Source organism: Pleurodeles waltl, chromosome 10 (assembly GCF_031143425.1).
Source record: "Pleurodeles waltl isolate 20211129_DDA chromosome 10, aPleWal1.hap1.20221129, whole genome shotgun sequence".
NCBI lineage: Eukaryota > Metazoa > Chordata > Amphibia > Caudata > Salamandridae > Pleurodeles > Pleurodeles waltl.
This window is the reverse complement of record NC_090449.1, coordinates 310795226-310820285: the sequence shown is the minus strand read 5'-3', so window position 1 is coordinate 310820285 and position 25060 is coordinate 310795226. Positions and strand designations below refer to the sequence as shown.

At 41.7% G+C, this 25060-nt stretch overlaps 1 protein-coding gene across 3 annotated transcripts in view; it reads left to right on the top strand.

The window, feature by feature from the left end:
- ABCA3 (ATP binding cassette subfamily A member 3) overlaps window positions 1-25060 on the top strand; it is a 453847-nt gene that overhangs the window by 332635 nt on the left and 96152 nt on the right. For all 3 annotated transcript variants that reach the window (XM_069210492.1, XM_069210493.1, XM_069210494.1), the window contains exons 14-18: window positions 5192-5347; window positions 5558-5768; window positions 6630-6780; window positions 11312-11410; window positions 17528-17720. In XM_069210492.1, the coding sequence (XP_069066593.1) occupies window positions 5192-5347; window positions 5558-5768; window positions 6630-6780; window positions 11312-11410; window positions 17528-17720 (810 nt within the window). The remainder of the gene's footprint in view (window positions 1-5191; window positions 5348-5557; window positions 5769-6629; window positions 6781-11311; window positions 11411-17527; window positions 17721-25060) is intronic.

Sequence of the window (25060 nt, the reverse complement as noted above, 5' to 3'; positions counted from 1 at the left end):
TTGAATATATCTCCTTTACATGTATTCTCAAATGGGGTCATCAGAATATACTGTTGCAACCAGCATTGATTGTCCTATTCCCAAAAATGTTACCAGACCAGCTGCTGATGAGGATTAAACATGATCCTTAAGGTTGCTCTTAAAGTTAGGGTGTGGTGAAGCACATTCTAGATTTAATTATATTTGACAAGTAAAAAATATTGTCTTGCACTGTGGCTGCAGATAGTAACAAAATGAGACAGATCAGGTAGAATATATCGCAAGTGAATTTCAGATTTGATGGAATAGATATAACACAATCATCGTCATCAAAAAAATCTTTATTTGGTTTGTATAAAACAATTGTGCATTTTATCTCTGCACATTAAATTAGCATCAAATTACAGTTTTTGTGGCCATTAAAAATGAAACATATAGGGCCAGATGTATTGAAAATATTTTGCACTCGCAAACGGTAAGAATCGGTAAATTCGTCCGTTTGCGAGTGCAAAATAGTGGTCTGCAATGCATGAAAGGCATTCGCAGACCACAAAGTAGAAATCGCTAAAATTGCGATTTCTAGCGTTGCGACCTGGATTTTGCGAATCACAATTTGCGAATCGCAAAATTCAGGTCGCAAGGCAATGCTGCAAAAAATCGCAAATTGCGATTTTTCGCAGAATGCCATTTTGCATATTGAAAATACCATGATCTGCAACCAGGTGGTAACCTGGTGCAAAATAAAAAAATGCAGTTAAACTGCATTTTTAAATTGAGCATGTAAAGCACACATGCCCTTTTGGCATGTGTGTACCTTACATGTTGCTAAAAATGATTTTGGGGTGCAGCAGAGGGGGCCTTCGGCCCCCAGCACCCTGGCCTTTTGCATTTCCAAAATTAAAATTTCTGGTTCAGAAATCGCAATTTTGGAAATGCAAAAAATTCGCAGCTATGGGTCAAGGGGCCCATAGCTGCGAATGGGGCCGGTATCGCAATTTGCGATTCGGTAATAGCATTTGCGATTTTTAAGAAATCGCTATTACCGAATCGCAAATGTGATACATGGCACTTTGCGAGTCGGTAATAGCGATTTCTTAAAAATCGCTATTACCGAATCGCAAAGGGCCGGGATGATACATCTTGCCCATAGTGCCACGTGCATAGTATAATACTAACATAAAAATTAATATTATTTTGTTAAATAACAAAATGTTTGATCTCATATTATATGATTAATGTAATAATCTCATACAACTCAAATTATATATAACTTGCCCAAATATTTCTCAGTCTTACTGCAGGTGAGATAAATTTATAAACCATTTGCAAACAGACTCTGGCTGGAGCAATTTTAAATTTAGTAGGGGGACCTACATTTTCTTTTACTAAGAGATAGCAATAAAGGGATTCAAAAAAGTTTCTTTGAAACAGTATAAAACTTGCAGAAAGAGAAGTGCAACATTGTTTGCGTTGACTGAGTAACAAGGACATTGTGCAAGATACGATTCTCTGTACACATCTTTGAGATAGGAAACCAACAAATGAGCTGTGTTAAACTGAAACCTATCTATAAATAGTACCTATGACGATGATTAGGTATAAAATATAAATAAGGCTGCATATGGTTTGCGGTAAATAAAAGTTGATAAGCGGCCACCCTCCTCTTAATGTGTTCCAATGCTTCTCTGTTCCTCCTTAACATAGTGAGAAATCCTAATTTGACAGTCAGTTTAATAGAGGAATTAATATGTTCGGGATTCTTAAAGGTCACGCCGCCCGAATAAGATAAATTGCTCCTTCATAAATGTCAGTCAGAGGATGTTACATATGTTTTCTCCTTGTCGCAGACGATCTAAAATTGCAAGTCGGTTAAGACTTCTTTCTGTCTTTGACCAAACAGAAAGTAACCGTATCAAGATTAAAAACAAAGCTTAAGCAAAACAGGAAATAATAAGCCCTTGGTTGTGTTTAGTAGAGTTACGTTTCATCCCCAAAAGTGCCACAAAGGTCTCTGCATTTCTATGAAATATATTTTTCTTCCTGAAATTATAGCAATGCGCCTAGTAGATTAGGGTCTTTCTATAGTCCTGATGAAACATGTCAACACTCCTAAACAAAACAAAAGGCTCACTTTTTCCTGTCTTGGTTCATTTTAATTTTTATCCTTGCCAAAGTTACTCCCATGAATAAAAAGTGTGGATGGGGTACCTGCAGTCGATTTTTATCTACTTCAGTACCCTAATCTACCTGTTAAAACCATCCCATCACCAAGACATTAACCTGAGCTCTGGCAAACACCGGGCCAGGATGGATGAAAAGGATCTCAGGCAAAGAGCCCCAATTTTTTCGGGAGCCCGCTGGTTACTGCAGGACCCTCTTAGTGAGGTGCAAGCCCGATAATGAAGCATGCCGGATGATGAAGCATGCCACTTAGTTGAGTGAGGGCTATTGCATCCCATATATGATTCCCAAGACCTGTGGAATGATTGCTGACCAAAGTTTAAATTATTCTTTGGCCATACAGCAGAACAGCACACTATGTATATTGAATTGTCAGCTTGGGGAGACTCTGTGCCGGGACGCTTGAAATATAGGCCCTCATTACGACCCTGGCGGACGGTGATATTTTGGAGAAAGGTACTGTCAACAGGCTGGTGGTACCTATCCCCAAAATATGACATTGGCAGTTGGGCTCAAGCCAAACCGCCAATGTACCACTCCGTCCGCCAGGGCGGCTGTCACTGTCCCACCTGCGAGATTATGACCCCGCCTACCGCTATATATTTCGTGGCAATCTTACCCCCACGAAAACCATGGCGGTAGGCACTATCAGTGCCAGGGAATTCCTTCCCTGACACTAATAGAGGTCTCCCCTCCCCCCCTTTCCCCTCCCAACCCCCGACATACATGCATATTCATGCATCAACATACACACGTATACATACTCATACCTACATTCACCCATGCATGCATACATTCATTCACACACATCAACACACACTGACTTACATTCCAGCTCACACGCATTCACACCACACAACATACACACACACTCACACCCATTCATGCACACAAGCATTCCACATGCCACACACCTGCATGCACACACACAATCACATACATACACACACCCACACACACATCACCTCCCTATCCTCCCCCCTGCCGTCATAGCACCCGACTTACCTGCCAGCAGGGGGTCCTCCGGCAGGAGACGGGATGCAGCACTGCTGCCAGCTGCAGCGTCCGCCAGCAGAACACCGCCAGGCCGTATCATGGATCATGATACGGTCTGCGCCACCTTACCGCCATGACCGTAGCTGGAATTCTGCCAGAATTCCAGCTACGGTCATACTATGGCAGACGGTAGGTAGCTGGCGGTGACTGTGCTTTAGTGGCCGTCGCAGCAGCTATAGGCGGTCATTACCGCCAATGTCATAATGAGGGCCATAGTCTCTCCATTTCCCACGTTTGTGATGTATATTGATCTACAGTCCCTAAGCCCAAAATACACTTTTCAGTTGCCCATGCCTCCAGGTAATCTAACAAGACTCTGCCCAGCACTTCGGCTGTCAGGGAGATGAGGCAATAACATCTGGGTTCATTTGATCAGGTTTCCCTCAATACATTAACTAATAAAGATGCCAGTAAATCTTCAGTGTCTTTATAAAGATAAATGGGGACCTCATCAGGTCCTGAAGCCTTTTTTACTTGGGCTGATGACAAAGGACTTCTACTGCTCAGTCGACATCCTCTGAGTGCTGCACCTCAGGAATGTAAGCTTCCACCTAACATTGAACCATCACTTTGGGCTTGAAAGCGCAAAATGTCAGGATTATTAGGGTCTTGGTTACAACAGTGAACAAAGCATGGAGGTCACCATGGTGGGGGTGACTTTGATGAAAGAGTTGCAATAATACATGGCCCTTTGGAAGACAGATTTTCTTTACAAGCCTAGCTCCTTTTCTTTGAAGACCCATGCATTCCTCCTGTAACTGAAGATTGAAATGAAAAGGTAAATTGTAATTCTGATTCTTCAAAGGAGCATTACCCTTGCCATTCGTAACAGCATATCCTGCCTTCAGGAGACTTCCATAAATACTTTTGTTAACTAATTTACAGCTTTGCATTGTGTTACGTAATGCACAACAACACATGAAACCTAACAAATGGAAAACAAATATATTCTCTGCCTTTACTTTGCTCCATAGTTGATTTTGTTAGTAATGGTATGCTGCTCACTTGCCACTGCAAGACCAATTCAAGAGTCAATGCTAACCTGTATCAAAAAAGCCATTCCCCAGGGCCTTGCTCTAACTCTCCCCTGAGTTCATTTCTGGAGCACGTGTGAGACTTAATCCAGTGTTTGGAAAAACGCTAAAGAGGAAGGGTTTGTAATTTGATTACTGAGAATAATAACTATTCTGTAGAACCAGTGTACAAATAATGTTTTGTACGCAAGCATTTGATTTTCATCATTGTTCATATATGCATCATCACTGTATGAGCAAATAGAAAATATTCTTTTGAAATAGGGCTATTGAGAAAGATGTAATGTACCGTTACTGGAAGAGAATTTTGAGAGAAGTCTGACATGCTTGCTAATTGGTTTGGATTAATTTAATCTGTGCCGGAGCAGTAAAGATTTCTGGTAATCTGGTTACAGATTAGTGATCATACCAACATACATTACAAGGATGATTGTCTATGCTTTCCAAACATTTAAAGGCTGCAGGTAAAAAAAAAAGTGAAATAAAAGAAATATGCTGCGGGTAATATTGTTACTGTTCCATATTCCACAACTTTACTCCTGAATATCTAAGTACAGCGATAATTTCTTGTACAAACTGCACTGCTGCTTCAGGTCACTATTGCTGCATTTACCAACAACTTTTAAACAAGAGCTGTTAATCTGCTAAAATACTTAATTTTGACTGACTCATTCATTTTATGTTATGCGCCAAAAAGCAATCCTCATTATTTTCAAAAGTGTGATATTCAGCTACAAGACCTGTGCTAGCAAGCAAACTGGGGTAAGCGTATTCTTTAAACTCTCTCACTGCCAAGAACAATGTCAGAAGTAGTATAAAGAAGAAAGCAAAATTAGAAGACTCTCTTTATAAGTTATGATGACCCTAAAATAATCTTAGCAGTTTTAGCACCTCTCTGTGTGAGGAGTCTGTTTGAAATGTTCACTTTTCCTTGTTGTCAGCTAAAAGGTTTTGACCCGTTGAAGTGTCCAGAAGAGATTGAGCGAATCCTTTGCATATTGAACCTGGAGGACAAGCGTCGATCTCTGTCCAAGGCTCTGTCTGGTGGAATGAAACGCAAACTGTCAATCGGTATTGCTCTTATTGGAGATTCAAAGGTGAGTCCAAAAACCTCCAGGATATCTGTAGTGGTCTCTAGTGAGGTAGTGAATGGTCCTGTTGCATACCAACTGTTGTATACAGAGGGGCCTGTAGATGATATAGATGATAGTTTAATTAATTCTCTATCTCTGCCATGGAACAGGGGCTCTGTTGATTGGGTAACTGTTCCAGGGTTCTTCTCACTCTCTAACCATTGTCTGTTTTAGGTGGTAATGTTAGATGAACCAACATCAGGAATGGATCCAGCCTCCCGAAGGGCTACATGGGATCTGCTTCAACAGCAGAAGTGTGACCGCACTATACTGCTGACCACTCACTTCATGGACGAAGCAGATTTGCTGGGAGACCGCATTGCCATCATGGCACAAGGCGAGCTGCAGTGCTGTGGTTCTTCTCTCTTCCTGAAACATAAATATGGTAAACAAAAGACATATTTATCGAATGGGAAATTTTCTGAAGCACCATTCACAGTGGCATTACAGCTTATTCGCGCTTGTCATTAATCTTTTATAGGAAAGTGTGAGGACCTGGATGTTGCCTTAGACATGGAAATATTTATTTAGTTCACAATTTATATGTAGCCACAAGCAATCGGCCACACCAGTGGAATCCTTATTTCTTGTTGCTTTGGCTGGAGTCTGCAAATGTAATCTCAAGCCAATAAACTATGGGTAACTGAAATGCAGAATTTTTGAGTAATGTGAAGGAAATTGGGTAATGGTGTAAAAATGTACAGAAAGTGAAACAGTTGTGTAGATAAATGAGCTGGAAAGAGCTGATCAAGGTGTGAAAATAATGTGGAAGTGGAGACAACTTTAGCTGTTGAAGGAAATGGGAAAATCGAAGTATGAAAAAACGACACAAGTGAATATAAGGAATGCAGACAGTTGGAAGCGAAAAGTTAAGAGACATGGAAATGCAAGATATTGTATTGATCTGATGCAAAAGTGGGAAAGGAATGGGAGGTGGTGGGTGAAAATGTATGGTAGGTGTGGAAATTAACAAAGTGAGATGCTCGCTGTTAACAGAAGGAAGGTGGTGAAAGGAAAGACAGCAGAGGTTGGACAGGAAGTTACAGGATGAGCCAGGTTACTAGAGCTAGGCATGGCTTAAGGTGAACAAAGGGCATGAGAAATAATTGAAAGTTGGGATAGAAGGATGAAAGTTGCAATCTGAAAGGTCCCTTGGGATAGAAATTAGGGCCCATTGCTAAGTAATTATTGTGCATCAGTTTTGAAACTAAGCAAAATATTGGTGATTCTTCATGTTCTCTTTCAGGTGCTGGATATCATATGGTAATGGTGAAAGCACGACACTGTGATGTTGGTGAGGTTTCCCGCCTGATATGTCAGTATGTTCCCAATGCCATTCTGGAGAGCAATGTCGGAGCTGAGTTATCTTTCGTCTTGCCCAAGGAGAGCACTCACAGGTAAAAACGATTACATATGACTGAGCGTAAGAGCATCCTAACTTTTATGGTAAACATTATGAAGCAGAAAAAAAGAACAAGAGTATTCCTGGTGTGAATGTTAAAAAAGAGAGCAACAAGTAGTGGGCAACAATAGTGAAAGGATTCAGATGCCTGGCACATGATAGAATGCTTTAATATGGTGTTACATATTTTGAATGTAATGAAGTTAAAACTTAGCAATTGAAAGGACTACACTACAACCAGGTGGATGGGTGAATATTATAAAAACATTTTTAGGTGTAGGAAAGAATGAGTTGAATTAGGATTAGATAAGCTAGTCATCTCCCATGCTGTTATTTGCTATACTGATATGAAGCATTTGTTGAGCTTGAAATGGCGCATTGTGACCTTGTTGAGCATGTAGTAAAGTTCTGCTGAGGCAGCACTTCCCAGTCCAGTGTTACTTGTATTGGGGGTAATGTGATGCATGATATTCACTTTAATTGCACACATCTCTTCCCATGAGTTTACCTAAACATGAACTTTACGTACATTTACTTCACTTCTTCCCTGTCAACGTTCAAGTGGGGGAAGGGTCAGGTCCCACACTTTACCATTTTAGGATAATCGACTATGTTAGGAAACCATGATCAGCAGTGAATTTGGGAATGCAGGGAGGAGGTGTTAATTAGAGATGTGTAAAGTTTGCCAATTTACTAATATCTACGTCAGGAATTCTTGAAAAAAACGGCATAGTTGTTTTTAAAGGAGGGAGAAACCAATAAACCTAGTTCCAGTGGGAAAGCCTCTTGCTTTTGTTTGGGGGAAGCATCACCCACAAGCATAGTTGAAGTTGTGCAACGTCCACAACCTTTTCAATTTTATGAACTTAACTTTGGTCAACTTTCTTGTAAGAATTAAAATTCTACATAGAAGAATAAGTTAATAAACGTGGAGGGAGAGTTCGTGTATAAAGGGATGTGATGTCTCCCAGAAGAGAAGTTGAATTGGATTGGGACGTTCTGTGTGCCTCCTCTCAGTATGGAAGTAGTTGGAATGAGAAGTGATGGATGTGCTGGCTCTTTTCATGGAGTTAAAGTTTGAATTGATGTGTTTGATTTCCGATCAGTTATTGAATTGAAATGGGAAGACATGTCTTACTCTGAAGAGGTAGAGTGAGATCTTTGGATATGTGGTGTTTAGGTCAATTTAAGAATAGAAATAAGTGATTCGAATTCACTGAAATGGAGCATAATTCCGCCATCTCTTCATTAGTAGTCATTTTTCATGTAGAAATTGGTTTAGGTGAAACATTTTGGCTGTCCTTTCTAAAGGGCCAAAGGTATTGGTCAAGCTGTTGGAGCACATCATCCCTCTATTTTGATTATTTCATTTGTATTTTTTTATGTGATTTCTTAGCACTTAAACCACCTTCACTTTCTGAGAGCATGTGCATGCATGCCCACTCTTGATAATGAAAAATATTGAATTCTTCCTAATGTTCTCTTTCTGAATTTTTTACATAGCCATGGGGCGTCATTCCGTTTCATCCAGTTCTGCATTTTGGCTTCTCTCATAATTTAGCACACTTCTCATTGTCTCTGAGGACTGTTAGTTGAGCTGTGGCTCAGAGGTTAATGAGCAGCCTTCAGTGGGTAGTGTTTACCACTGGTGTCACCGGACCACCGGTATTTTTCCACTTGAAACTGGTGAACAATCAGTGTTCGTTTTCGTCAGCAGTCAATGTGGCACAGATTCCAAATAGAATATAATAGTCTGTCAAGTTGGCTGTATTATTTCTTCCCTCTACCATGTTTTTTTGATGGCATGGCGTGCTAGTTTGACATCTTGGTACGTTTGTACTAAAACGGTCAAAAAAACAGCGAAGCCTTAAACGTACAATCCAAACTAGAGCACAGGTCCCACCATAGTTCAAAATTGTTTTAATATCGTAAGCAGGCTCATATGATAAAAGTTTTTGGGCCTTATTTAGAGTTTGGTGGATGCAGGACAAGCCTCAGAAATCCCATATTAAGAGTACATTGATCTCAATGCAACTCTAAATACGGTAGATGGGACATCTGTTACTTTTTGGTGGTTGTCCCGCTCTGCCAAACTTTTAATAAGGTTGTTGCGTGGCTACTTAAAGGGGTTTCCAGAGGTTGAGTATGTTCAGAAGTTTGTGATTATGGTGCAATGAGTACTCTTACAAAATGAGACCCAATTGAGTGTCCAGATAGTACTGCGCAAATGCAGAGGAGCATTGCTGATGGAGGCCATTAGAACACTGTCCTGTGGGGTACCAGATATCATGTGCCCACAGTAACGATTTTAAATTGGCACAGGCAGACATAATAATGGCACACCCACACGATCTCCGGTGTCAACAATTTAGGATTGGAATATAGGGCAGTAGGCCTACAAGTTTAACTTTAAACACACATGTACCAGAATAATTTGGGTTAGGAAAACCATTTAAACTGTTTCAGAATCGGGGTAAACGACTGCAACCAATTGGACAATCCCACAAGTCCTATGGTGAAAAGTTATAGTCCTCTTGTCTACTCGGGGCAGGGAGATAAAGAACTGCAGGTTCTCATACAGGTGGGAATGCCGTCGGCCAGGAGGGGTACGATAAAGGCTGGCCTCACTTGCACTCCTGCAGTGCTTCACTGCTGGTCCTCAACGTTTGGTGTTTATCTGCTTTTTGTGACAATTTTGGCCATCCAGGGTGAACGATCCTTGTGGCTCCTAGATAGCTCAGTCCTGCAAGACATCCTACACAGAGGCTTCTGGCCACTTGTTTGTTCTCCTGGTTCTGCCCCTGCTCCTTCCTTTCAGCGTCTAGTCCAACTTCTTACACTTCCAGGACAAGTGTGTTGTGGTAGGCCTTGTCTTGAGTCTCATCTAGTCCTTTTTCTGTTGTGGGGCAGGGAATGCAACTGACAGTGACCTTGGTTTAGCATATGCCTTCTCTGGGCTGATGTGCAGTCTGCTTAAAGTTGTGTTGAGTTTAAAAATACTGATTGTAAAGGGCCAGTATTTATGAAAACACAAAAAGCCAGGGTGAAACAAAATGTCAACTTTGTTTAAAACGTGATGCATTCCTCTCCATTCAGGGTAGAGTACATCCCTGGGGCTTTTCCATCTTTTTTCTGGTTGGCAGAGGAGAGCTAGTTCCTGCCAGTCTCTGGCAAATGTGATCTATTCAGATAATCTTCTATGCTTCCTTGTCAATGCCTATATCATTATTATAAGAATTGGATGAAGGGTAGCCTAGATACAGTTCAGTCGATTCATTAGACACCGCTTTCATGGTAGAACAAAGGACCTACGTATTGTTATATAAAGAGAAGGACTAAGATATACTGCAGGAGACCACCATTTGTTGCAAGCTCTCACACCATCCACAGCAAACACATAAAGATGACACACACCATGATAGGATTGTAAGGACACCAGTATTGGAGAGCTGCACATACTGTCTTGCAGGGAGAAACTAATGGACCTGCACTTCCTCTGTGTTCCCGGTGGAAAGGTCTCTACTGACTGTAATTGCTTCTTGCAATATCTGGTCTGTTAGTATCTGGTGTTAACGCCGGGCAGCTATCCTTAGGTATGGGTGGGTTGTGCCCCGAGGTCCCTGTCAACCAAGACAGCAACATTCAGACAAAAAACATGAACGATTTCCAGTGAACACATAGGTTCTGAAGGTCACGGGCAGAAAAGGTCATGCACTAACCTTTATTTCTACACCGTTTTCCTCACTCTTGCTTCTCCCACTGTCTCAGCTTTTTCTCTCTCTGCTCCTCTCCTGCAGTCACTTAGCAGTGCTTTCAATTTCACTTGCTGTCTTTCTTACTCACACTTTTATTCTTGTCACTCAGTCTTGGCTCTCCTAATCATTTACGCTTCTCTAAATAGAGGTGTTATCCCAGTCGCTACTTTCTTGGTGCTTGACTTTGTCCACCTCAAAGGCTACAGTGTGTGCTAACTAACACATGGTTTCTAGCAAGGGAACAGCTTCTAGCAGCAAATGGTTCTCTGTAGTAAATAGTATTGAAGTGGTAATTATTGCCATGCAATGCCTCTCTGCTGAGATGAAGTTAGGGTTAGAGGTGCAGTGCCTCCCACTCGTTTTGCAGATAGGGAATACAGTGTGATGCAGTATGATGCTAATGTGTGTGATGTAGATTTGGAAAGGCAAGTGATGACGTGTTTTATCTGGTGGTTAAGTTTGAAACAAGGGAACGTCTTTTGAGGGATGTGGATTGTTCTTGTATGTACTTGAAGTAAAATTGTTGGAAGGTGTCTGGAACTGCAGTTTATGTGACGGTTGCTTACATCTATAATAATTTAGCTGATAGTCTATAATTAGTAGTATATTTGAACATGAAGCAGTGTCTGCCATCAGTAGGAAATAGCACAGAGCTGCTCATCAAAAACTTCCTTCTGCATCAAAGGACGTAATGGCAGAAATATGAAATAATATATTTAATTCTGTTTCTTTAATGTCATCTCCATTATTCTACTATTCCCATCTCCGTAGGTTTGAAGCTCTGTTTACAGAACTGGAGCGGAGGCGAGACGAACTAGGAATCGCCAGTTATGGAGCATCTGTCACCACAATGGAAGAAGTGTTTCTCAGGTCTGAGTTAAAAAAAAATAAAAAAATAAAAAAACTTGACGTTTCTCTTGCATTGAGCCTTCTTTCAGTCTCCGACTCTTTGAAGAGTAGCCTTTGTAAGGGCCTGTTGTATGAGAATTTTTTCATCAAGCAATGTTGTCATGCATTTGCCTTTATCACTCATGAGTGCCCAGGCATCTTCTTCTGACCTATTTCTGCCTACTTGTTAAAATTAAGTGTGCATAGTACACTTTGTTGTGGTATTTTTCAGATTATTCCCTTTGATCGTTTACCTTTTCTTTCACTCAGTTCAGTACTGGGTGTGGTCCTCAGTCTGGTACACCGAAGTCAGACCTAACGTGAGATTTAGATTTGCATGGGTGGGTTTATGAAATACTCCGTTTATATCACCAGAAATACCTTGTCTTCCATTGGCAGTGTGGTGACGTGTTGAGTTTATTCATAGACGTTTGGACCACTACCTATAATACATGCATATTAAATAGAAAATGATGGAATATCCAAACTGATCCAAACTAGTGCTTGAAGATACCCTGATACAATTTGTCTGGCGTCAGAGAGCAGTCTGTCCAATTGGCTGATGCTTCTTATTTACCTGTCTTGTGCGTATTTTACAGATAAGGTTGTCGGCCTTCCTGGCAAAGAGATCCAGCCTCTGGAAGCCTCTTAAATTCATCTCCCATCTGATCTGAACATAGAAGTCCTCACACAGCCCCAGAATTTACCAAACAAACATTACTGAATCTTCAAGGTAGCCAAATAGCTTCAGGTAGTGACTATGCCCTCAGCTAAGTTCACCCTTTGTCTCACCCTTCTCTGCTTACTGTTTAGGGGATATATGTTTGCCAAAGGCTGCAAGGAGTATAAACTGGTCCCCTAGAGCACTGTTTAGTTTCTATTCCTGCCATTGCCATCATGACTTTTGATGCCTAGCGGTAGCAAGGGCAGTGCCAGGGGAGCAAAGGTCAAGTTAAAGATAACAGCTCCTACACATGGCTACCCCTACTTGACATTCATGTTATTGAGCTTCACAGAATTCAGTTCCGTCATCATCATTCTTTTTTTTCGCTATGCAGCCATAAAAGCACATAAAACATCACAATATATAAAATACATGAAATCAATAAGATACAGGTGCGCTTCAAATAGTGAAAACTATACAGTTTATTGACTCTTACAAAGTAATGTACAGATCCCATACAGTAATTCATAAGGGTACGTAGCACCGTGATACATCAATAGCGACCCACAACTAATACCTGTTGGAAGTCCGGTCTAAAAATCAGTGCAGTCTTGCAAATCTAAAAAAAAAAAAAAAAAAGGCAGACCGCAACCTTCAACTGGTGATTTTTTTTTTTTTTTTTTTTGCCTAAGCCACCACATATACAACAGGAAACGTGAAACTGTAAATACAATAGGTTGTCCGACATTGCTTCTCAGGAACCTAATCACTGCTCTGTAGTCCCTAGTTTACTGCTTATCAGAAGAAACCACTTCCTTCTGTACCCATGATATGTCAGACAGAAGATTACAGCATGTACGATGGTTTTAATTACCTGGGAACAAAAGAGACAGAACCCATCAGACTTTTTGGGTGCACGCAGCCATTGTATCGTAACAAAAGAAAGTGGCAAGGTCCCTACCCGGAATTTCATATATAGTGACTTGGCTTGGGGAGGCTCAATCTCATCCAAGAAGCCATCTAGGCTGTATTTGTCTTTGAACTGAAGAAAGGAGGCTGAAAGGGTACCTACCCGCGCATGCCCTACAATTGAATAATCAATGTAGCGTCAGTATAGACCCTTTAACTTTTCTTTTGATACCCCGGTTGCTTCTGCGGGGGTGGACCATAGATTTCCACATCAATATGTGGCAGACAATGCTTTACAAACCTAAGCCAAGGGAATTTTGGATGCCCCAGGCAGCCCCAATTCATCCTGCAGTACCCGTCGGTTATGCAAATGTTCGGGTGGTCACCCAAAGTCTACGCCAATACCATATAGGTCTCAGTCCTGCTTTATCAACAAACGATCTGAGGCCAAAATCAAGCCAAAAAGGAATTAGCTGGGTACTAACGTGAAGATTGATAAGGAGTTGCATAAAATGTTTTTCTGCTTTTTCCAGGGATCTTACATCATTCTCACCCCATAGTTCCCCGCTATATAGCGTCGCCCCAAGAGCTTGGAGATTGTATGTTTGGAAGGCTGGAGATATTGAATGAAATAAGGAACCTTGTTGTGACCTCTCAATTCCCCCTGAATATTGTTCTAATTTAAGCCTACACTTCTGAATATGAAGTCATGAATCCAACTGCTCAGTGAGCATAACCCCTAAATAGTCAAATACGTTAACTCTCTCCAGTGGTACCCCATTAAGAGCCGGATTGGGTCTGGTCGATGAACAGGGATTAAAAAACATGTACTTAATTTTGCTTGTGCTATTATCTAGGCCCCTTTGTTTACAGAAAAATCCTAATCAATCCAGGAGCTTCTGTCACCACATAGGTGTTTTTGAGATCAGAAGTGTGTCGTCTGCAAAACAGAATGGCCGGATCTTTCCATCCACAAGACTTGAGGCTTATTATCACACTTTTTTAGCTGGATCACCAGTTTGTTGATGTATAAGAGAAATAGTATTGGGGGGCTGTCAACTCCTCTTGGGACCCACATCTGACCTGGGCAAAGTTACTAGTGTGAAGCCTAATGATAACATCCAAGAGGTACTTCGGGCCCCAATTTCTGCCAACACCTTCCATAAAGACTCCCTGGGTACAAGGTCAAAGGCGGACCAGAGGTCCACAAAGATTACATATAGACAACCATCCCAAAGAGTAAAGTATTTCCAATGAAGCAATTAAAGATGAAACACCTGGTCGATGGGACTAATACCATCCCTAAAGCCGGCTTGCAGCGAAGACAGCATTCCAGATTCGGCTATTAAGTCAAACAGCCTATTCAAGATACTCCAGCTAAAACGTTTTTAGGAACTATCAATAAGGCTAATGTGCCTATAGTTTGATTGAAGTGACCTACAACCCTTTTTAAAAATCAGGATTATCTCTGTCCCAGCCCATATAGGAGGCATGGGAGCTCCTCTCATTATGACATTGAAGAACAATGCGAAATAGAGACACCAAATATCTTGTCAGCCTTGAAGAGATCTCAGTGGATCTTATCCAACCCAGGGACTTTGTTAGGGGTCAACCGGTTTATTGCTTTACTAATTTCAACGCTGGAAATATGACTAGCATCTTGAACTTCAAATCCATGTTTGGTGGCTACTGGGCCAGCTCTGCCTGCATCACAACCAGTAGCTGTGACCATCCGCACAATTGTCCTGCTCAGGGGAAATTCTGGCCCCTGTGGCAGATGAGTACAGCATTGTTATCGATTGGAGGATGATTGTTAGAGCCACCACTGGCAATGATGTGCCAGAAGGAACGATGTTCCTTTCCTTTAATGGCGCATAACATAGAATCCCACTTTGCATACTCCTAGCCTCTTTTAGCAGTTATTAATGGAGCTTTGTAGGCGAGTCTGGCTTCTTAGCCCGAATTCCTGTTCCCATTTGGCTTTAGAAAGTGTATGCCTAGCAATTCTACAAGATTTGGAGTACCAGGGGACCTCTATTTCCCTTTTGGGAATGGTCTTAAACTCCACCAAAAAAAGATTTCTTAAGGAATTAAACATAGAATTATGAATTGCACCGATTCTCATCAGGGAATCGGTTTGCATCAAATACACCACTGCGACCTGCACAGCTTCAAGACCAGTGGTTACTGCCTCATAACCCTTCCTCAGAGCTACCGGGGATTCTACCAAAGAATTCAACTTTAGCCCCTTTAAGCCTTGTATCAAAGAGTTCAGTAATAGATTTGGATATAGTAGTACCCAGTGCTCTCATCGTTACATCCAAAGTTTTATGATCACTGTCCAGCCGGGGAGTCACAAGCATATTAATCATAGGCCAAAGTCTAATGTCCTGCAAGTTGTTATCAGTAAGACTAGTTTTGTTGAGGCTGTTGAACGTGCAACCCATACCCTGCCCCACACTGGTTGTCTGAAATTGATGTCTTGTTGTAGGCTCGAAGGCCATTATTCAAAGTAAATGCATTTAGTTCTATTACAGTGGCTGTCCATTTCTTAATTTGAAGGGTCTGGGTGAGGGAATAAGCCCAGGAACTGACCAGACATGAACCTAATAGCCAGTAAGGACTTCAAAATTGGTACTGTGTGGCTTAAATTTACAATTAAATGCCCTGCCGTAATTTGACATCGTCCAGCGGAAGGGGCGGTCATTTGAGAATCTATCAGGTCAATGATTGGCAGTTCAGCTCTGTTATCCCCTGGCCTGCAATAAACGTTATATATGTAATAGAGATCTCCATAAGGGAACGACAGACGTCTTGAGAGTCCAGATCAATCTCTAATGGCACACAGAGCAAAGTCTTTTTTAATCCAAATTGCTAGCCCCCAGATGGTCGACCCTTTTCTGAGGAGATTGCAGCCAGAGTAAAATTAACAAAACCAGAACAAAACTGGGGAGACGGGGACCAGGTCTCCAGAACAAGACAAATGTCAAATTTGTCCATAAACTGACAGCAATCTGAGCAGGAAAGTTTGGACACTATTCTAACAAGAAAAGTTTAATGAGGGTAATGTCGGGAGCAACTCCATCAACTGCATCACAGTAAACATCTAAAGTAGTGTTCTTTGTCCTTATTAGACACTAGCAAGATCTTAAAAAGATTTAGTATTTTAGACACTGCTTAGGCTAGAAGTTTAAAGCAACAACTTTGCTTAAATCGGGCATACAAAGTAAATGTTACTTAAGCACTGGCAAAAACAGTTGTTTTGGCTTTTGTAAAGTGAAAATCGTTCTCAAACTTCAGTAGAACTTAGACTGAACAGTTACTACATTGGCAGCAGTCAATGCTTATGTTGCACACATTAAACAGGTGCTGAACAGTGGTGCAATCTTCCCAACAAAACTCAAAGACGCACTCACACCTAAACACTCAAAGAGAACATCTGTAGGTCAGGCACCAGCAGTGCAAGCTTCCCTCCTACAGGCAGGGTGAGTCTTTTCAGTAGCAGTGCAAGCTTTCCTCATCTAAAACAAGTGTAGCAAAGCCAGTGGCCTGTGCGTGCACGCACACATACACACACACAAAATGTTAAGTATTCAATTAACATGAGGCAATATGTTCAAGTAACACCCTGCAGCTGAAAAATCCTGCATTAATTAGCAGAGATATTTGTAGACCAATATTTTGTGGAGCGAATGGACTTGTTACTGACGTTGGGATTAGCATCTTTTTATAAGAACTTCCCACCAACAAATAAAATATACAAGTAGAAAGATACTCAATCTGAAGTGCTGCCCACTGTTATGGTGTCGATAGCAGTTACTTGTAGTTAAGGTTACTGTAGCTTAAGATGGTAAGAAGAAAATTTAGTGGGATAATAGATGTGGCTTATATTGCAAAGTAGACAAGAAATAACTAGGATTACAATTATTTTACAACACAATCCGATATATGTTGACGCTCCTATGGTTAAATTACTGTAATTGTTACAAGGGGGCAGAAATTACACAGACATTACATCTTTAAGAACTGTTCTCGTTTACACAGTATATGGCACTTACCAGTGCTTATTTTGCAAAAATGAATACACAAGTACATACGTGCAGGTGGCTGAAATATTTCTTAGGAGGACACAGCGGGTGCTGCAGAATGTCAAGTTTGCCAAATACCAAGGTTGATTCCATCAGATGACCCTTTCTTTCACCACCCTATGCTTTCCCTCTCTTTATCTCACTCTTGCAGGTTAATTTTCTTACCTGCTTTTGTCCCTTGGTACAGTTTTATTAACCTTGTCATCTTCCTTCTTTTTCATACATTCTTTTCACTCTTGCTCAGTCTAATGATAAAACTAAATACTGGTCCAAAAATGAGTGGCAATGCTCCCAATCTGCAACCACCACCATCATTAATTAAGCACCGACCTGCATTACTTGGGATCAAATGTTGTAGGCTAGCCTGGATTCAACAATAAATAATCTGTAGCATGTTGTGCAGAGAACACAAAAGATTAAAGACCTGTTTTCTTGCAGAGTGGGAAAGCTGGTTGATTCTAGCATGGACATCCAAGCCATTCAGCTTCCAGCCCTGCAGTACCAGCATGAGCGGCGATGCAATGATTGGGGGGCAGATGATTCCAGCAGCATGAGTACCATGACCGATATGACAGATGACAGTGGGGCTCTTATCACAGAGGACTGCTCCAGCATCAAATTCAACACTGGGGTGAGCCTCATTGATTTATTAGCAGAGGGATGTGGGTGCTAATTTGGATTCTTTATGGTCAATTTAGAAAGGGATAACATGAGAGAATATCAGGATTACATTACTGCAAGATTTAAAGATCAGAGTTATAAAGTGCCCTGGTATCTGAGCCAATGAACGTTCAGAAAAGCCAATAAACATTCAGAATTGCTGGAGCCATGCAGGAAGAAAAATGTTTTCTCTCTGTTGATTAGACATTTTCAGTGCATTTGTTTATCTGATTTAAACAATTCCAGGACATGGCCTAAAAAAAATTTTGTGCCCAGAAGTTGATATTTGAAGTTCACTTTTTAAGTGCTTAAAGCATTTTCTTTTAGTTTCTCTCTCTGACTGGATGTTAAAAATTGTTGCTCGACACCTACATAATTTTTCACAATGTAGGTTTTTCATCCGGTACTTAGCAGTGAGTGTTGGGCACACTGTATTTGTGCACTGGCTGCCAAGCATTGCGGATTGAAGAATTTTGTAAATTTTCAGGATTTCCCTAAGAATGTTATGCTGACATTTGCAACTTACAAAGCCAAGAGTGAGCCACCTACAAATCTCTCTTTTAGAAAAACTTTAGAGTTGTGGACTTGGATGTCTCTTTTCTTTCAGTTAAGATGAGTCTTAACTATTTTTAAACATTTCTTAATTGGTATTTCACATCAGTCATAGTCAATTCCAACTTAAAATAGAATAGAGATACAAATATAGAGAAAATAAACAAGAGTATGAAATAATTCTCTCAAGTGGTGAACAAGGGCCTATGAAATGTATGTTTTACATCAACATAGCTCATTATGAGCTCTAGTATGCTGTAATCACCATTGCCAATAGTGGGATATATCTCTCCAGGTGTGTAACTAGCATGGTATCACCGCCCCCTTTTTCCAGTTGCGGTAGGCAAGTAAAGGGGTACTTTTGGAGCAGTACTAGATCAGTTAAATATTCTACCTAAGGCTCTCCTCTGAACTTTTCTACTCGAAGGAAATAGTGGGGTGTGTTGGTCATTACAAACATCTCTGATTTGATAAGCTGTGTATGATCAGGGCTATGGTCTTGAAAGGAAACCTTGTATGAATCAAGTCTAAAACTCCATAGTATATTGCATAGCATGAATGACCCACTTAACACAACAACAACAATAATAACATAAATACAACTAACTAAAATGAGAATCAAATTACATTTTTCTGGCCAATTAGACGTGCCAGCAATGTAGTATCAAGCACATGGATAATTGAAATTACCTATTTAAGCCTTTTTCAACATAGATAACTACTGCACACCAAAGACTTTACATAAATAGGGGAAAGGATATAACAGATGTATTGACAGAGAGAGTAAATCATTTATCAATCTGGGATTCTTTTATTCACTTTGATTTTTCATTGGTAGGTTTCTTTCAAGCATATCCAAAAGTTGTGTGCTATTAATAATTAGAATTCCAATATCTAAATTAAACTTATCAGATCTGCAGATGTACCAGACCAATTGTTTGATTCAACATTTTGCACAAGTCCTTCCACTTTAAAAAAGTGGTTTGAACAGCTGCAGATAATGTCAAATTGATCAGTGGGTAGTTATCTCAGTTAATGTTTATGGGTTCAGTTGTAGTCAGTATTCCTAATCCGGCAATTGTATTAAGTTGAGCCTAAGGCTGTACGCAAAGAGTAGTAGACTTTTTACTGTGTTACTTTGGAAAGACACTGGGGGTCCTCCAGCGATACGTGCCCGGGACACACAAGGCCTCATGATGCACGCACAGTGTGTCATTACTGATGTTTTTGCCACTCACCTGCAGGGTGTCTATGCGGCACAGCCCACTGACACCGTACTGCAGGAGAAGGCGTTCTAAGACGACCTAGGGATAGTCTCCTTAACGCAGGAGGAACAGTATAACCTGGACGCCACCTTAACCGGAGAGGAGATAATCATAGCAATCCAGGCCTTAAAGACTGCAAAGGCTCAGGGCGTGCACGGTTTGGCTGGAGAATTCTGCCAGCGCAGGGTATGTGGTGGACCGCCTGCTGAAAATGTACATCCACGGCATCCTGGTCAATTGAGGTGAACCAGAATCCCTTCAAGCCCTGGCGCTCACAGACATTTTGGCAGTCTGAACTGAGAACGTGGGCTAGGTGGGAACCGTTTGGTCTCACCATCATAGTAAGTCGGAATCTCTGTTTGACAAGACTGGCTACACAGTAGGCATTAGTAATAGGACACACACTCCTTCTATTGTCCTGAAGAGGCTAGGAACCATTTGTCCAAAACAGTTTGACACTTTTCTGCAACAAGTCCTTGCGAAAGGATAAACCACCTGAATAAGAAGAAGGCTATTAGCCTAAATCCACACCATGTGTGAGGTAATCTGGTTAGCAGGCTACTGGTCTTGATACAATGGACTACCTGAACGAACGAACCCAATAAGCCTGAAATTAGTGAGCCGTTACTTTGAAATATTGTTGTTTTAAGAATAAGTGTGCACTTTTATTATATTTTTGTAGAGATTTTTTTCACATTGGGCTGGGGACGATTGATTTGATTTTTACTCATTTGTACTGAAGTATGGGATTTACATAAGACTTGTTGATTCTGTTTCCTAGCATGGTTAGATATGAGCCTAAACCAAGAATGAAATATGGTGAAATAAAAAATCACAGAACCAATAATAAAATATTATTGATGATTTAACACGGATCTTATAATCTATCCCTCAAGAGTTGCGGTTTTTGATATTGCCTGAAGTCATGCCCAAGACTCAAGAGGGTTGTCGTGGGCAGCCCCTGTATTTTCTAGATATGGAATTGTATAAAGAGGCATATGGAAAGGGTTTGCTCCCTGCCTCCATGAGGGAGGCACTGATAGTGATGCTGCCAAAGCAAGATAAGGATGCTGCAGAAGCAGCATCATACTGCCCAGTGTCGATGCTAAATGTAGATGTGAAAGTCCTCAGACTCCTGACACACATGCCTTAATTGGTCCGTGAAGACCAATGTGGATTTATTACCGTAGGAACACCCTTTGCAATCTATGCAGACTTTTGCTGCTTATGCACGCAAATACCCCAGAGGATGCCCCTATGCGTTAGCGCTTCTTGACACCGAACAGATGTTCGACCCCCTGTCATGGGAATTTCAATGGAAAGTGCTGCAGAAGTTAGGTATAGGTGACTATTTCCAGAAATGGATAAAACTGTTAAACAGGGACCTCACAGTAAAGGTGCGGGTGGGAAGTATAGTATTGGAGAGGTTTTCCCGACATTTTGGGACCGGAAAGGGTTGCCCCCTTGCTCTTAGCGCTCACTATTGAGCCACTGGCTTGCCAGCTGTGGGACGTGCTCGGGATACAGATTGGAGACAATACGCATGTAGTCCCTCTTTGTGCAGACAATGCCTTGCTTTATTTTTGTCAGCCAACTTACTCGGTCCCCATATTGTTAGCTCTCCCTGCAGAGTTTGGTGAGGTGTATGAACTCCTAGTCAGCTGCTCCAAATCAAAACTACTCCTGTTAGGAGAGTTGACTGGTAGGCAGATTCCGGATTTCCCTAACCTAGGAACGGAGACGTGTTTGTTATCTGGGGATCAGAATGACTCAGGGGGCTCAGGAGTTTGATGCAGCCAATGCAGAGAGAGTATTGGGGGGGGGGGGGCTTAAGGCCTTCAATGAGAATATGGAACACACTACATCTATCTCTGCTGGGAAAATTGACATTAGTAAAGATAATTCTACCCAAGTGCCTTTAGATTTTCCAGAGGAACCTGTTTGAGATTCCTAGAAAATACTTCCTGGATCTGGATAAGCTGATTGTCGAGCTCCTGTGGGCCTCGGGTAGGCAAAAGGTCAGTCTAGTCACCCTTAAAAACACTTGGCACCAGGGTGGACTAGAGTTACCCAAACTGGAGCTTTACTGCTTTGCAGCCCAACTCCAACTCATGGTACAATGGTTGGATGATCATGAGACGTGGGAATCCAGATTACTGAAGGACACCTGCAAAGTCAGCCTGTTGCCAGACATACGAATGTTGGGTGCAAATGCTCTAAAATGTATGCCATACATAGTAAAGCAGGGTTGTAGGACCTGGGAATGAGCAGTGCGATTAGTTCTACGTAGGGGTCCCTTTGCGCCCATCATGCCTCTTTGAGCACTTCACCCATTCTCACTTATAGCACACACAATGTCAAAGGACAGATGGTGGGAGGGAGGCTGCACTACCCCGCAGCACCTATACCCCAACGACTGAGTTATTACTACAGCAGATGCCATAGAAACGTTCCCCTTTGTGCCAGACTGCAGCAGAGATCATGTTCCCCGAGTCTCCTGCAAAGTCACTGACTCTGGCAGCTCTGCTTAAATTAGCCGGTGGGCCGACGACTAGTTTCACACATATATATAGGGCACTGAGAGAAGATTTACCACAGGCAGATCTCTTGATGCATGCAAAATGGGATGAGGCTCTGAGTGAACCTCTGGCAGCTAAAAAGTGGGAGGGAGGTGTGAAGACCACCCCGTTGAACTCAAGATTTAAATTAGTTTTATTTAATATAATTCACCAGATCTACCTCACTCCTGCCACACTGCATACAATATACCCTGCTCGCCCTTTTTGCCCTTAGTGCGCTGGGCTACAAGCAGACTTCCTGCACATGCTGTGGGGCTGCCCAAATGTGGACAGATGTTGGGAGACGGTACTTGAGGCCTAGAACAGGACAGCATGTTGGTCCATGTCCAGGAAGATTGGAAAGCATTTGTTAGAATGGATCCCAGTGAAAAAGAAAAAAGGAATTAAATAGGAAATTTGTTATATTGGGACTCATATTGGCCAACCACATAATGACAATTAAATGGTCATCCCTTTAGGCCCTACATCAGAGGAATGGATGCAGTAAATAGCTGAAGGGGTCAATCCTGAGGAATGCCACATTCACAACTCATGCAGGGACAATAAATTAGCAGATGATTTGCAGGCATGGGCAGCAATGCTGTCAGAACTGCTGGACTCCTGGATGCTAGACCTCCACTGAAGTGATCGGCACAACTGGACGAGGGGGAAAAGGTATTGATTCAATACCTGAGTGACATTTACCTGCTTAGACTAACATGACCTCTAGGTACTTGAGGTCTCTAAGCCACCCTGACGTTGAATGTGAAGCAATATCTGCAGATGAGTATTCTTGAACGAGGAAAAGCAAGTGTATTCGTGGGATGGGGTGAGGGATTGTCATCAGTCTCTGTGATCCGAACCTCATCATGTGCAGTTATAACAGTATGTCAAAATTGTTTCATGTATTGCCCAAATGCTAATAAAAACCTATACACTAAAAATAAAGTTTAACCTGTTTAGCCAATAAATGTCTAATGCTATACTGTGGGGGGACCACATTTCGAAAATGACTTATAAAACTGCAACCTATCAGTCTTGTCAATGCATACCCACTGATAGTGCCAGCAAAAATGTCTGTAATGTAAACCTGATATATTTATTGTATGTTGTCTAGTTCTTGAATAGTCCAGAAACCAAATCGGGCAAAAGCTAAGTTGCTTTTTTTCTATAGACCAATGGCTCGTTTTAGAGCATTGATGTTCCGAAGGAGCAGGGGAGGTTGTCTGCTTTAAAAGTTTCCAAGCTCAATTATTTTTACCTTTTTTTTTTTTTAAACAAAAATTATGTTTTTTAATGTAACTGACTTGTGTATCTTATAGTGTTACTGCTGCTCTGCTGTTTATTGTAGTATTGGATAAGGTCAGGGGTTATGGATGAATTGCTGCATTGAGTTGTTTACTTTGAGTTATTCAGGTTTTGGAGGTACAACACTCTATATAAGAATGCAAATGATAGAGATTGGTTGGTCATATAAAGATTTATTTGAATTAATCCACTCATATTCCAAATAATTTAATTCTTTAGTTTTACCTTCTACTTTGTTTAATCTCTCCACAAGCCCATGTGACAAAAGATCCTTATTTTATGTCTATCAGCAATAAGACATCCTCTTTAAATCCTATAATTCTTTGGATGTGTGCATGAGGTGTACATTTCTTGGTGGATACTTGTTACTGTAGGTTGCGTACCTTGAAATCCTGCCAGGTGCCTAGCTGGGCCAGGGAAGTTGAAAATCGCTCCTGCCCACCAGCACATGAAGCTATCAGACTCCGCATGAACTCAACAACAGGCTTCAAGCTGTGCTGTGACTGCTGGAAGCAGTTGTTGGTCACAGACTCGAACAGTATTTGTCTTTAGTTCCTCTGTAGCATGTGCAATTCAGAGTCATGCAACAAATTCTCCCTCATGCACCCGAAGGCCATCAGGAGCATGAGACTAAACTTTGTCAAGGAAGATAAGAAGAGAGGCTGCTCACGCTTAAAATCCGGAGGTCATTCACGGTCCCTGTCACAGTCTTTCATGCTCTCTGTCTGGAGGCTCTTTGTGTGGCAGTGGTTGGTGGGCCCTCTTGGGAATTCTCTGACAGCCACATGACAGGCTTTCTCATTGTCAGCGCAGATGCACTCGGCCCACATCTTCTTGATGACCGAGTGTCCTCTGTATCCAGGGGTGGCGCAGGACATCTTTCCCCAGTGGAATATATATATGTTCGGTGGCATGTGTAGCTGCAGATACACATGCTGTGCATTATCCTGCCATCTAGTGTTGGGCTTGGAGTGTTACAAGTTGTTTTTCTTCCAAGAAGTCTTTTCGAGTCACGGAACCGAGTGACTCCTCCCTTTCGGCTCCATTGCACATTGGTGTCGACTCCATCTTAGATTGTTTTCTTTCCGCCATCGGATTCGGACGTGTTCCTCTTCGCTCCATATTTCGAATCGGGAAAGTTAGCTAAAGTATCGAAAATTCAACAGTATTGTTATTGCTCGGTACCGGGTTAGTGTTAGTGTATCGGCACCGACATCAAGACCGCTTCGGCTTCCACTCTTCACCAAGGCCTGGTCGGCCTGACCACACCTGTCGTTCCAGACTAATGGACCAGACTCCCTTCCATTTCTGTCCTAAGTGTTACGCAAAGTATCCTTATACAGACCAGCACCGGGTCTGTAATATGTGTTTGTCACCCGAACACAGAGAGGATACTTGTGAAGCTTGCCGAGGGTTTCGATCGAAAAAGACCTTGAGAGATCGACGCGCAAGAAGACTGCAAATGGCGTTGAAACCAAAAGAACAGCTCGACGTCGAAGAGGAGGAAAGTATCTCCATCCAAGAGATGGACTCAGATGAATCTGAAAGTGAACGACCCTCGACGGTGCAACGAACCGTGAGTAAACCTTTCCTGTCCCAAACTCAGGGTCACACCAAAACACTTAAAT